Consider the following 12,219-nt stretch of genomic DNA (forward strand, 5'->3'; position numbering starts at 1 on the left):
ACCCCCCCCCCCGCGGGGCCGGCGGTCATTAAAAGACGTTACGGAAGGAGCGGCTGCAGGCCGGGGGGGGCGCGGGGGGGGTCGTCGTCGCCCCCCACCTGGGTGTCGAGGCCGTAGAGCCCCAGCAGCTCCCGCACGATCTCCTCCAGCTCCTCCGGGCCCAGCCCCGGGCTCAGCACCTGGGGGGGGGCACGACACAGACCCCGTTACCCCCCCCCGGCACCCCTGGGAGACCCCCTCCCCCAAGTCGTGTCCCCCCCCCCGCTCTTACCTGCCACCATCGCGGGGGGGTCCCCGGGGGGGCCGGTCGGCCGCAGAGGGCCAGGGCCAGGTGGAGAGCGGCGGCCGCCAGGTGCTGGGGGGGGTGGCGCAGCCCCAGCCCCCCCGCCGCCCCGTCCCGCACCAGCGCCCAGGAGACCCCCGGCACCCGGGGGTGCCCCCAGCCCCCCCCCCCCCGCCGCCCCCAGCGCCCCAGGGCCAGCAGGTACTGCAGCAGGTACTGCGGGGGGGGGAGAGGAAAAGGGGAGGGGGGGGTTAGGGATCCTCCTGGGGGAGAGGGGGGGGTCCCATGGGGATCCTGAGGGCTGGGGGGGTCCCCAGAGGTATAGGGGGGGTGGGATCCTGAGGGCTGGGGGGGTCCCCAGAGGTATAGGGGGGGTGGGATCCTGAGGGCTGGGGGGGTCCCATGGGGCATGGGGGGGGTCCCAGAGGGTCTCTTGGTGTCCTTTGGGGTGTGGGGGGGGTCCCATGGGGCATGGGGGGGGTCCCAGAGGGTCTCTTGGTGTCCTTTGGGGTGTGGGGGGGTCCCCCATGGGGCATGGGGGGGGTCCCAGAGGTATAGGGGGGTCCCATGGGGATCCCATGGTGTCCTTTGGGGTGTGGGGGGGTCCCAGGGGGTCCCATGGGGCATGGGGGGGGTCCCCAGAGGTATAGGGGGGTCCCATGGGGATCCCTAGGGCTGGGGGGGGGGGGGGGGTCCCAGAGGGTCCCATGGGGTGGGGGGTGGGGTTCCAGGAGTATGGGGAGTCCCTAAGGGGATGGGGGGGGGTCCCATAGGTGCTCCCGAGGGCTTTTGGGGGGCCAGGAGGGGTCTCTGGGGGTCCCCCCAAGGCTTATTGGGGTTGGGGGGGGACACCTAGAGGTGCCCCGGGGTCCCACGAGGGTGCAGGGTGATTGGGGGGGGGGGCGCACCCACCGTCCCGGGGAGCCGGTGGGTGCTTAGGGAGGATTTCGGGGGGGGGGGTCTCACCTTGTGGGGGTGGGCGACGGGGACGCGGAAGCGGAGGACGCGCAGCAGCAGGAGCTCGCACTGCAGCAGGCTGTCCCGCAGCCCCCAGAACCCCCCGTCCAGCCCCGGGGGGGGCTGCCCGGGGTGCAGGCACCTGGGGGGGCACGGCCACGCCGCTGGGGGCGCGGGGGCTCCCCTCGGGGTGGGGGCGCGGGGGGGGGGGATTTGGGGGTGTCCCGGAGCATGGGGGGGGGGTCTTGGGGCACCCTGAGGTGGTGGTGGGGGGTGCTGGGGGCTCGGGGGGGGGGGTTTGGGGGAAGGGGGGGGGTCCCGGGGGGGGTTATTGGAGGGCTCCGGGGGGGGGGGGGGGAGGAGGAGGTTGGGGCGCGGGTGGGCGGGGCCGCGGGTGTCCCGAGGGCGGGGTGAAGAGGGTCGGGGGCGTGGCCGCGGCGGGGGAGGCGTGGCCTCGGGAGGGGAGGGGTGGGGTGGTGGGCGTGTCCGTACCTGTGCGCCACGTTGAGGACGTCGCGCGCGCGCAGGGGCGTGCCCTGCGCCTTGCCCGCCAGGAAGAGAGCGGCGGCCGCCACCAGGTGGGGGTCGTGGGGGGCGGCCGGGCCCACGGCCCGCGAGAAGCGGTGGAAGGCGGCGCACGCCGTGGCCAGCGCCACCGAGCCCAGGCCCAGCTTGACGCCTAGGGCCGGCGGCGTGGCGTCAGCGTGACGTCACGCGGCGGCGGGGCCCACCCTGCCTTCCCCCCCCCCCCCCCCCCCCGGTCCTTACCGGCCTCCATGATGAAACGGGCGACGCGGAAGCGGGCGCGGGCCTCGGCCACCCCCGGCCGGGCCCCCCGCGCCTCCGCCGGCTCCAGCGCCATGGCGGCCTGCGGGAGGGGAAGGGGGACGGTGGCGTCACGCACGATCCTTTCCCTCCCCCCCACCGCCCGCCCCGCGGTTGACCAAGCGACCGGTGCCGCCTCACCCGTCGGCGGCCGCGGGGACCCGGTGGCGGCGGCAGCGGCGGCCCCGGTGCGGCCCAAGCACTTCCGGGGGCGGGACCTCTCCGCGCAGACGCCGCCGCTCCGCCCGCTCCTATTGGCCGAGAGGGAGAGAGAGAGGCGGAGCCGGAGCGCGGACGGCAGGGCGGGAAGCCTCCCGATTGGCCTCGGCGGGGTGGGCGCGCTGGCCAATGGCAGCCGGGGGGCGGGCGTGGGAGAGAGAGAGAGAGGAGGGGAAGGCGGGGACTGCGCAGGCGCTCCTAGTGGGCGGGGGTGTGTCGTCCCCCCTCGGCGACTCCGGCCAATCAGCGGGCGAGGCGGCGCGGCGGCGGCCAATCGGCGAGGGGCGGCTCGCTCAGGGCGGGAAATGGCGGAGGCGGCGGCGGCGGCAACGCTGGAGCGGCTCGAGGTGGCGGCGGGGCCCGGGGGGGGCCCGTTACCTCAGGGGGGGTCCCATTAGCCCAGGGGGGGTCCCATTACCTCAGGGGGGAGCGAGGGAGGCGGACCCTGGTACCTCAAGGGGGATCGGTACCTCGGGGGGGGGTGTCGTTACCTCGGGGGGGGCGAGGGAGGGGGACCCCGGTACCTCGGGGGGGTCCCGGTACCTCAAGGGGGATCGGTACCTCGGGGGGGGTCTCATTACTTCAGAGGGGGGTCTCATTACCTCAGGGGGGGGTCCCGTTACCTCAGGAGGGGCGAGGGAGGGGGACCCCGGTACCTCGGGGGGGTCCCGGTACCCCAGGGGGGGCTCCGATACCTCGGGGGGGCCGAAGGAGGGGGACCCCGGTACCTCAAAGGGGATCGGTACCTCGGGGGGGGTCCCGTTACCTCAGGAGGGGCGAGGGAGGGGGACCCCGGTACCTCAGGAGGGATCGTTACCTCAGGGGGGGTCCGGTTACCTCAGGGGGGGCCCGTTACCTCAGGGGGGGCGAGGGAGGGGGACCCTGGTACCTTGGGGGGGGTCCCGTTACCTCAGGGGGGGTGAAGGAGGGGGGTCCCTGTACCTCAGGGGGAGTCCTGTTACCTCAGGGGGGGTGAAGGAGGGGGACCCCAGTACCTTGGGGGGGTCCCAGTACCTCGGGGGGGTCCGATTACTTCGCAGGGGGTCCCATTACCTCGGAGGCAGCGAGGGAGGGGGACCCCAGTACCTCGGGGGGGGCCATTACCTCCGGGAGGGGGACGCCGGTACCTCAGGGGGGGTCCAATTACCTCGGGGTGGGGGGCTGGTACCTCAGGGGGGTCCTAGTACCTCGGGGGGGGGCTCCGGTTGCCTCAGGGGGGTCCTGGTACTGGGGGGGGAGGGGGGCGGTCAGGGCCGTGGCAGCCCCACGGAACTCCAGCCACCCCCCCCACCCCCCGGGGGGGGTCCCTGACAGCCTCCCCCCCCCCCCATAGGCGCTGTCGTGCCCCACCGTCGCGCCGGTGGTCCCGCTGGAGCCGGCCGAGGCCCTGCGGCTGCTCTGCACCCCCTCGGCCCAGCGCCTGGCCCTGCTGGAGTGGGTCTGCTCCCGGTACCGCGGGGGGGGGTCCCTGTCCCCACCACCCCCCACCCCCCCGTGCCCCCCATCCTCACCCGCCTCCCCCTCGACGCCCCTTGCAGGGTGCACCCCCACCTCGCCGCCCGCCTGGACGCCCTCCGGTATGGCCCCAAGGACGCCCGGCTTCGAGGTAGGACCCCCCCCCGACACCCCCCCCCTCTGCCAGGGAGCCCCTGTGCCTTTTTCCCAGTTCAACCAGTGCCCTTTCTCCTCCAGAACTGGCCAAACTGGGAGCGCAGCTGATGCTGTGCCGGCCTGACGACATGGCGCTGGTGGAGGTGAGAGCTGGGGGGGGGGGGGCAGATCAGGGGGTTGGGGAGTGTAAGGGGGGTCTGGGGCTTTTTGGGGGGGCTCACCCCTGCCCCCCCCACCAGGGCACGGCCCCCCCCGAGCAGCAGCTGGAGTTCATCAGGGACCTGCTGGACGCAGCCCCCCCGCCGGAAAACGAAGGCAACGGCTCCCCCGACGGCAGGTAGGGATCCCCCCCACCGGGCTCCCGCTGCCCCCCACCCTTGGGGACCCAGCCCCCCCTCTGGGGACCCAGACTGCCGGCTGCCCCCCCCTTCCCCCCCCCAGGTACAACACCCTGCAGCGCACCGCCCGCTTCCTGCACGAGGTGCTGGAGACCCCCGAAGGGATGGCGGCCCTGAACCCCCCCTCCCCTCCTCCGCTGCTTATCTCTGACGGCTACGACAGCCCCCCCCCGCCCAGGTGGGTACGGGGGACCCCGGGAGCTGCCCTCCCCCCCGGGGGGGGGGTCCCAGGTGGCCGGCACTGACCCCCCCGCCCCCCCCAGGAGACCCCGTCCCTCAGGACCGGAGCTGGATGCGGCTCTGGGGGCGGCGCGGCGGCACCTGGAGCTGCTGGAGGCGCAGGTGAGGCCGGGGCTCCCCGGGGAGGGGGTGCGGACCCTCACCCCCCCCTCAGGGTCCCTTCTGACGCCTCTCTCCCACAGAACCCGGAGCTGGGGGGGTCGTCGGGCCCGGCCCCCCCCGTCCTGCCCACCCTGAGGGTGGCGGGGCGCGACCTCGCCGCCCTGGCGACGGCTTTTGGGGCGGTGGAGCTGCAGGACCCCTGGGGGGCCCTGGGCTCGGGGGCACCCCCCACCCTCGCCCCCTGCGGCCCCCTGGCCCCCCCCGTCTGTCAGGGCCTGCAGCAGCTCATGCAGGTGGGGGGGGGCAGCCTGGGGCACCCCGCGGCTGCTGGTTGGGGGGGGGGGTCCGGGCCCCCAAACGTGGGGCACCCTGGGTTGGGTGGTTTGGGGGGGTCCCTGGGCGCCACAGGAAGATCTTGGGGGGGGTTCCTGTGCCCTATATGGGATTGCTGGGGGGTCCCACAGGGCCTTTGGGGGGTCCCTGGGCCCCACAAGAGTATATCGGGGGGTCCCTGGGCCCCATGAGAGAGTGTTGGGGGGCCCTCCGAAAGCCATAGGGGATTGGGGGGGTCTCTGGGCCCCACAGGAAGCTTTTGGGGGGGCACCTGTGTCCCACAGAGACCTGGGGGGGGTCCCCAGCAGCATTTGGGCCCCACAGGAGGGCGTCGGGGGTTCCCTGGCCCCCACAGCGAGGGTTTGGGGTCCCATGGGTGTGGTGGGGGGTGTTGGGGTGCCCTGGGCCCTATGTGGAGGTGTTCGGGGGGGCGGGGATGGTCCCTGGGCCCCATGGGGGGGGGCAAGCAGCACCCTGGGGTCTCTGGGCCCTACAGGGAGGGTACTGGGGGGCTCTGTGGGCTCCGTGTAAGGGATTGGGGGGTCCTTCCTCCCCTTGGGGGGGTTTGGGGGTCCTCGTGCCCCATGGAGGGGGTTTGGGGGGGTGTCCTGGGGGTGCTGGCACCCCACGGCCCCCCCCGTTCACACACACCCCCCCCAGAGCCTGGAGGCGGTGGCTCAGCTGGGTGACACGGCGGCGGAGGTGATGCGGCTGGCGGGGGGGGGCCGGCACCGGGCAATGGGTGAGTGGGGGGGGGTACCCCAAAACCTACCCGGGGGGACTTGGGGGGGTCTTTTGGGGTGCTGGAGGGGGGTTGGGGGGGGTCTCCAGGGTCTTGAGGGGGTACTTTTGGGATTGGGGGGGGAAGTCTGGGGCTGGGGGGGGCACCTCTGGGAATCGGGGGGGTCTCTGTCAGGTGGGGGGGTGCCGTTTTTTGGGGTGCCACCCCTGACCGCCCCCCCCTTTTCCCCACAGAGACGCGGGTGGCCGCCCTGCAGCAGCGCTTCCAGGACGTCCCCAAAGCCGGGGGCCCCCCCAAGGACTGACACACACCCCCCCCGCCTGGACGTCTGGGTTCGTTGCACTGCTGGGGGGGGGGGATGCAGATTCGGGGTGTCCCCCTCCCTCACTGCACCTGGATTTGGGGGGGGGGGGGGCTATAAGTGGATTAAAGACACGCAGAGCAATGCTAATTGCTGCTAATTAAGGGGGGACGGGGCGCAGGACTCCAGGCGTACGCCGTGGGGCGGGAGTGGGGGGGTCCCGAGGGGCCGCCCGGACGCCTGGGTTCTATTTTCGTCAAGGGGGGGGGAGTTGAGGGGGGGGGGCCGGCGCGTTTTCGGGCCCTATATGGAAGGAGCGCCAGGGTCGGGGCCGTGTTTACACCGAACCCGCCGTGACTCAGCTCCGGGGGATGAATTCCTGCCCCTGGAGGGGGGGGCTGACCCCACAGAGCACCCAGGCGTCCCAGTGCCGCCCCATTCCCCCCCCCTTACCCCCCCCCAAAGAACCCAGGCGTCCGGGGCTCCCCACCCCCACCTGGTATTTCTCAATGACGTCCCTGCCCCCCCCCACACCCCCCCCAGATTCCTGCGGGGGTGAGATCATCGGGACGGAGCCAGCCCGGCCCCCAAACCCCCCCCCCGCGGCCCCCCAAAACCCCTGGGGGGGTAAATGCCCTCCCTGTGCCCCCTAATCCCCCCCCCGCCAGGCTCCCGAAGCCCTGTGCAGGCAGGTAACACGTCTGTGTGCGCAGCAGGCGTGTCACACGCGTGCTTGTACGTGTGGGAGGGATGCGACCCCCCCGCGCAGACGTGTAACTCGTGTGTCCGTACGCGGGGAAGCAACACGGGGCGCGCACAGCCATGTAACACACGTGTTTGTATGTGTGGAGGCAACGTGGCTCCTCGCACGGGTAACACGCGTGTTCGCACGTGTGAGATCGACACGATGCCCACCCGCAGGCCTGTAACACGGATTTGCACGCGTGGGAACGAGCTGGTGCCGCGCACAGGCACGTAACGTGTACGCTCGCACCTACGGGAGCAAAGTGTGACCCACGCGCGGGCCGGTAACACGCGTGTTTGCACGTGTGGCAGCGGCCCAAGGCCCCACGCAGAGTGTGCAACACGTGTTTGCACGTGTGCAAGCGGCGCGGCAGCCCGCACAGGCGTGTAACACGCGTGCCGGGATCCCCGTGCGAGGGACACGCGTGTGCGAGGATGCTCCTGTGCACAGAGACACCCCCCGAACTCCTGCGCCGCGGCTTTGAACACGAACTGCCGTGGAGGCCCCCGGTAATGACCCCCCCGGTAACGAGCCCCCCGATAACGAGCCCCCGGTGCTATCGGGAGCCCCGGCTGGAGCAGCCGCTTCCGGCGCTGCCTCATTTCCTGACCCCAAAGGGCTGGGGGGGGCCCAGTCCTATAGAGCCCTATAGGGTCCCCGTGGGCCCCCTCCTGCCCCATAGGGCCCCCGTTCTGCCCCACGGCGGCCCCGCGGGCCCTTCCTTCCCTAGAGCCCCTCTGTGGGTCCCAGGGGAATCTCCATGGGTCCCCCTACCCTATAGGGCTCCAGTTCTGCCCTATAGAGTCCCTGTGGTCCCCCCTTCTCCATAGGGTCCCCTGGAGCCCCTATCCTGCCCCGTGGGGTCTCTATGAGTCCCCCCTTCTCCACAGAGACCCCATAGAGCCCCTGTTCTGCCCCAGAGCATCCCTACAGGTCCCCCCTTCTGCATAGGGTCCCCTGGAGCCCCTACCCTGCCCCATGGAGTCTCTATAGGTCCCCCTCCTCTCCATAGGGACCCCATAGAACCTCTGTTCTGCCCCAGAGCATCCCTATAGGTCCCACCTTCTCCATAGGGACCCCTAGAGCCCCTATCCTGCCCTATAGCATCCCTATAGGTCCCCCCTTCTTCATAGGACCCCATAGAGCCTCTTTACTGCCCTATGGGGTCTCTATAGGTCCTCCTCTTCTCCACAGGACCCCATAGAGCCCCTGTTCTGCCCCAGAGCATCCCTACAGGTCCCCGTTTTCCACAGAGCCCCTTTACTGCCCCATGGGGTCTCTATAGGTCCCCCTCATCTCCATAGGGCCAATAGAGCCCCTGTTCTGACCCAGAGCATCCCTACAGGTCCCCTTTTCCATAGAGCCCCTGTTCTACCCCATGGGGTCTCTATAGGTCCCCTCCTCTCCATAGGGACCCCATAGACCCCCTTTACTGCTCTATAGCATCCCTATAGATCCACCCCCCCTCCATAGAACCCCATAGAGCCCCTTTACTGCCCTATAGGATCTCTGTAGGTGTCCCCCCCTCCATAGGACCCCATAGACCCCCTTTACTGCCCCAGAGCATCCCTATAGGACCCCAGAGAGCCCCTTTACTGCCCTATAGGATCTCTATAGGTGTCCCCCCCTCCATAGGACCCCATACAGCCCCTTTACTGCCCCAGAGCATCCCTATAGGGCCCCACAGAGCCCCTTTACTGCCCTATAGGGTCTCTATAGGTCCCCTCTTCTCCATAGGACCCCATAGAGCCCCTTTACTGCCCTATACGATCTCTACAGGTCCTGTGTGTCCCCCCCAGGGCCCCATAGAGCCCCTTTACTGCTCTATAGGATCTCTATAGGTCCCATGTCCCCCCCCAGGACCCCATAGAGCCCCTTTACTGCTCTATAGCATCCCTATAGGTCCACCCCCCCTCCATAGGACCCCATAGAGCCCCTTTACTGCTCTATAGGATCTCTGTAGGTCCCGTGTCCCCCCCCAGGACCCCATAGAGCCCCTTTACTGCTCTATAGGATCTCTATAGGTCCCGTGTCCCCCCCCCAGGACCCCATAGAGCCCCTTTACTGCTCTATAAGATCTCTATAGGTCCCGTGTCCCCCCCCCAGGACCCCATAGAGCCCCTTTACTGCTCTATAGGATCTCTATAGGTCCCGTGTCCCCCCCCCAGGACCCCATAGAGCCCCTTTACTGCTCTATAGGATCTCTATAGGTCCCGTGTCCCCCCCCCAGGACCCCATAGAGCCCCTTTACTGCTCTATAGGATCTCTATAGGTCCCGTGTCCCCCCCCCAGGACCCCATAGAGCCCCTTTACTGCTCTATAGGATCTCTATAGGTCCCGTGTCCCCCCCCAGGACCCCATAGAGCCCCTTTACTGCTCTATAGGATCTCTATAGGTCCCGTGTCCCCCCCCAGGACCCCATAGAGCCCCTTTACTGCTCTATAGGATCTCTATAGGTCCCGTGTCCCCCCCCAGGGCCCCATAGAGCCCCTTTACTGCTCTATAGGATCTCTATAGGTCCCGTGTCCCCCCCCCAGGACCCCATAGAGCCCCTTTACTGCTCTATAGGATCTCTATAGGTCCCGTGTCCCCCCCCAGGACCCCATAGAGCCCCTTTACTGCCCCAGAGCATCCCTGTACCCCCCCCGCACTGCCCCTACAGGCTCCCCCCGGCCCCATGGGGTCCCCATCCCTCCCTATGGGGGACCCCACAGGCCCCCCCCGGCCGCCCCCCCCTCCCTCCCTCGCCCCCCCCACCCCCCCCCGCCGGGGGGGCGGGGCTCCCGCCGCCCGTTACCAATTAAGGCTCCGCGCGCGCCGCGCGCCCCCCCGGCAACCGCCACCCGCGCGGCGGCCGCGGCTCCATCGGCTGCTCCTGACCCGGCTCCGGCTCCGGCGGCTGCTCCCGGCCCGGCCCGGCCCCCCTCCAGACCCCCCCCGACCGGTGCCGCTCCGGTGAGCGCGGGGATGCGGGGTGGCGTGGGGAGGGGGCGGCGTGAGGAGAAACGCACGTCGTCGTCCCCCGGGGGGACGGCAGACCGCTTTTTGGGGGTCGGGGGGGCTCTCTGAGGGAGCGCCGGGGGTTGTCGTGAGGAGAACCCCCTCTTCATGGGGCTGGGGGACCCCCCTGTGGGGACAGCAAAGGCAGGGACCCCACTTTTTGGGGTCTGAGGGAGCCTCTAAGGGAGCGGCCAGGGGTTGTCGTGAGGAGAACCCTCTCTTAATGGGTCTGGGGGACACCCCTGTGGGGACAGCAAAGGCAGGGACCCCACTTTTTGGGGTCGGGGGGCTCTCTGAGGGAGCACCGGGGGTTGTCGTGAGGAGAACCCCCTCTTCATGGGGCTGGGGGACCCCCCTGTGGGGACAGCAAGGGGGAGACCCCTCTTTTGGGGGTTGGAGGGGCTCTCTGAGGCAGCCCCCGGGGGTTGTCATGAGGAGAACACTCTCTTAATGGGGCTGGGGGACCCTCCTGTGGGGAGAGAAAGGCAGGGACCCCACTTTTTGGGGTCTGAGGGAGCCTCTAAGGGAGCGGCCAGGGGTTGTCGTGAGGAGAACCGCCTCTTAATAAGGCTGGGGGACCCCCCTGTGGGGACAGCAAGGGAGGGACCCCGCTTTTTGGGTTCGGGGGGGCTCTGTGAGGGAGCACCGGGGGTTGTCATGAGGAGAACACTCTCTTAATGGGGCTGGGGGACCCTCCTGTGGGGAGAGAAAGGGGGGGACCCCTGTTTTTGGGTTCGGGGGGGCTCTGTGAGGGAGCCCCTGTGGTTGTCGTGAGGAGAACCCCCTCTTAATGGGGCTGGGGGACCCCACTGTGGGGGTCTGGGGACCTTCCTGTGAGGGGAGAAAGGGGGGGACCCTGCTTTTGGGGGTCGGGGGGGGCTCTCTGAGGGAATGCCGGGGGTTGTTTTGAGGAGAACCCCCTGTTAATGGGGCTGGGGGACCCCCCCTGTGGGGACAGCAAGGGGGGGACCCCGCTTTTTGGGGTCGGAGGAGCTCCGTGAGGGAGCCCCGGGGGTTGTAGTGAGGAGAACACTCTCTTCATGGGGCTGGGGGACCCCCCTGTGGGGGGAGAAAGGGGGGGGACCCCTCTTTTGGGGGTTGGGGGGGCTCTCTGAGGGAGTGCCGGGGGTTGTCGTGAGGAGAACCCCCTCTTAATGGGGCTGAGGGACCCCCCTGTGGGGGGGGAACGGCAGGGACCCCGCTTTTTGGGTTCGGGGGGGCTCTGTGAGGGAGCCCCGGGGGTTGTTATTAGGAGAATACGCTCTTAATGGGGCTGGGGGACCCCCCTGCAGGGGTCTGGGGACCCCTCTGTGGGGACAGCAAGGGGGGGGACCCCGCTTTTGGGGGTCTGAGGGATGCTGAGGGGAGACCCCCCCTTACTGTCACTGGGGGACACCCCTGCGAGGATCTGGGGACCCCGCTGTGGGGGGAGGAAGGGGGGGACCCCGCTTTTGGGGTCTGGGGACCCCCTTGAGGGACCCGCTCGGGGGTGTCATGAGGAGAACCCGCCCTGGATGGGGCTGGGGGACCCCCGGGAGGATCCGGGGACCCCCGTGTCTGGGGAGCAGCCTGCTTTTGGGGGCCTGGGGAGCATTTTGGGGGCCTGGGGACCCCTCTTTGAGATTGCAGCGGGGGGGGGGGATCCCCCCATGGGGCGTGTCAGGGTGTGACAGGGCCCCCCCGAGACTGGGGGGTGTCCCCGGGTGACAGTGGGGGGCATGGCAGGGCGTGGCTGTCCCTACTTGTCCCCCCCCCATTTGGGGACTGGTGAGGGTGTTACCGTGAGCCGGGGTCTCCCCAAATTAGGGTGCCCTGGGGGGCCCCCCTAAAGTCCGGGGGCACTGGGGGGGTCTCAAACAGGGGTGGTACCAGGAGTGCCTTAACGGGGGGCTTCTGGGGGTGCCCTAGATAGGGGTGCACGGGGGGGGCCCCCTAAATAGGGGACTCGGACAGGGGTGCAGCGGGGGGGTCCCGATGTGGGGGGGTCCCGATGTGGGGGTTCCCGTATAGGGATGCGATGGTTGGCCCGTGAACAGGGGTGCGTGGGGGTGTCCCTCAAGGTGGGGGTCCTGATTTGGGGGTTCAGCGGTGGGTGCCTACCGCGGGGTCTAGCGAGTGGGTCCTCCTGAGTGGAGGGGTCCCCTATAGGGGTGCACGGGGGGGGTCCCCCAATGTGGGGATCGCCGCGTAGGGGTGTAGTGGCAGGTCCCCTACGGGGGTGCAACGGTTGGTCCTTAAATGGGGGTGCACGGTCGGAGTGTGGGGGACCCCCGCTGTGGGGGTCCACACGTCGGAGTGTGCAGGGGGTCCTCTAAATCGGGGTGCAGCAAGGGGGTCCCCCGGTGCAGGGGTCCCGATGCAGGGCGCAGCGGTGGGTCCCCTGAACCGGGGTGCGCTGCGGGGGGGGTGTCTCTAAATAGGGGTGCAGCAAGGGGGTTCTCGGGCAGGGGGTCCCCCGGCGGG

At 70.0% G+C, this 12,219-nt stretch overlaps 2 protein-coding genes across 3 annotated transcripts; one reads left to right on the top strand and one right to left on the bottom strand.

Moving 5' to 3' along the window:
- Window positions 1-38: 38 nt before the first annotated feature.
- CCNQ (cyclin Q) lies at window positions 39-2,018 on the bottom strand. The gene is made up of 5 exons (XM_069773889.1): window positions 2,009-2,018; window positions 1,733-1,919; window positions 1,250-1,382; window positions 272-499; window positions 39-179 (listed from the first exon to the last, which is right to left on the bottom strand). The coding sequence occupies exons 1-5, from the start codon at window positions 2,016-2,018 to the stop codon at window positions 39-41; spliced, it is 699 nt and encodes a 232-aa protein (XP_069629990.1).
- Window positions 2,009-6,155, top strand: HAUS7 (HAUS augmin like complex subunit 7). 2 transcript variants are annotated; one of them, XM_069774283.1, is made up of 10 exons: window positions 2,009-2,631; window positions 3,618-3,733; window positions 3,823-3,890; window positions 3,977-4,038; window positions 4,135-4,232; window positions 4,337-4,471; window positions 4,557-4,635; window positions 4,716-4,928; window positions 5,629-5,710; window positions 5,944-6,155. In XM_069774283.1, exons 1-10 carry the CDS (start codon window positions 2,017-2,019, stop codon window positions 6,012-6,014), a joined length of 1,539 nt encoding a protein of 512 aa, XP_069630384.1. In that variant the 5' UTR covers window positions 2,009-2,016; the 3' UTR covers window positions 6,015-6,155. The 2 variants fall into 2 exon arrangements, with proteins under 2 accessions (XP_069630384.1, XP_069630385.1); XM_069774284.1 differs by having other exon boundaries at window positions 4,560-4,635.
- Window positions 6,156-12,219: the final 6,064 nt, after the last annotated feature.

Source organism: Haliaeetus albicilla, chromosome 29, assembly GCF_947461875.1.
Source record: "Haliaeetus albicilla chromosome 29, bHalAlb1.1, whole genome shotgun sequence".
NCBI lineage: Eukaryota > Metazoa > Chordata > Aves > Accipitriformes > Accipitridae > Haliaeetus > Haliaeetus albicilla.

Excerpts from the sequence above, each read along its gene's own strand:
- HAUS7 (XM_069774283.1), top strand. The coding sequence starts at position 2,017 with ATGATGAAACGGGCGACGCGGAAGCGGGCGCGGGCCTCGGCCACCCCC. Across the intron at positions 4,039-4,134 it reads ACGACATGGCGCTGGTGGAG|GGCACGGCCCCCCCCGAGCA; the intron begins GTGAGAGCTGGG and ends CCCCCCCACCAG. Across the intron at positions 4,472-4,556 it reads GACAGCCCCCCCCCGCCCAG|GAGACCCCGTCCCTCAGGAC; the intron begins GTGGGTACGGGG and ends CGCCCCCCCCAG.
- CCNQ (XM_069773889.1), bottom strand. Across the intron at positions 500-1,249 it reads CCGTCGCCCACCCCCACAAG|TACCTGCTGCAGTACCTGCT; the intron begins GTGAGACCCCCC and ends CCCCCCCCGCAG. Across the intron at positions 180-271 it reads CCCCCCCGCGATGGTGGCAG|GTGCTGAGCCCGGGGCTGGG; the intron begins GTAAGAGCGGGG and ends GCCCCCCCCCAG.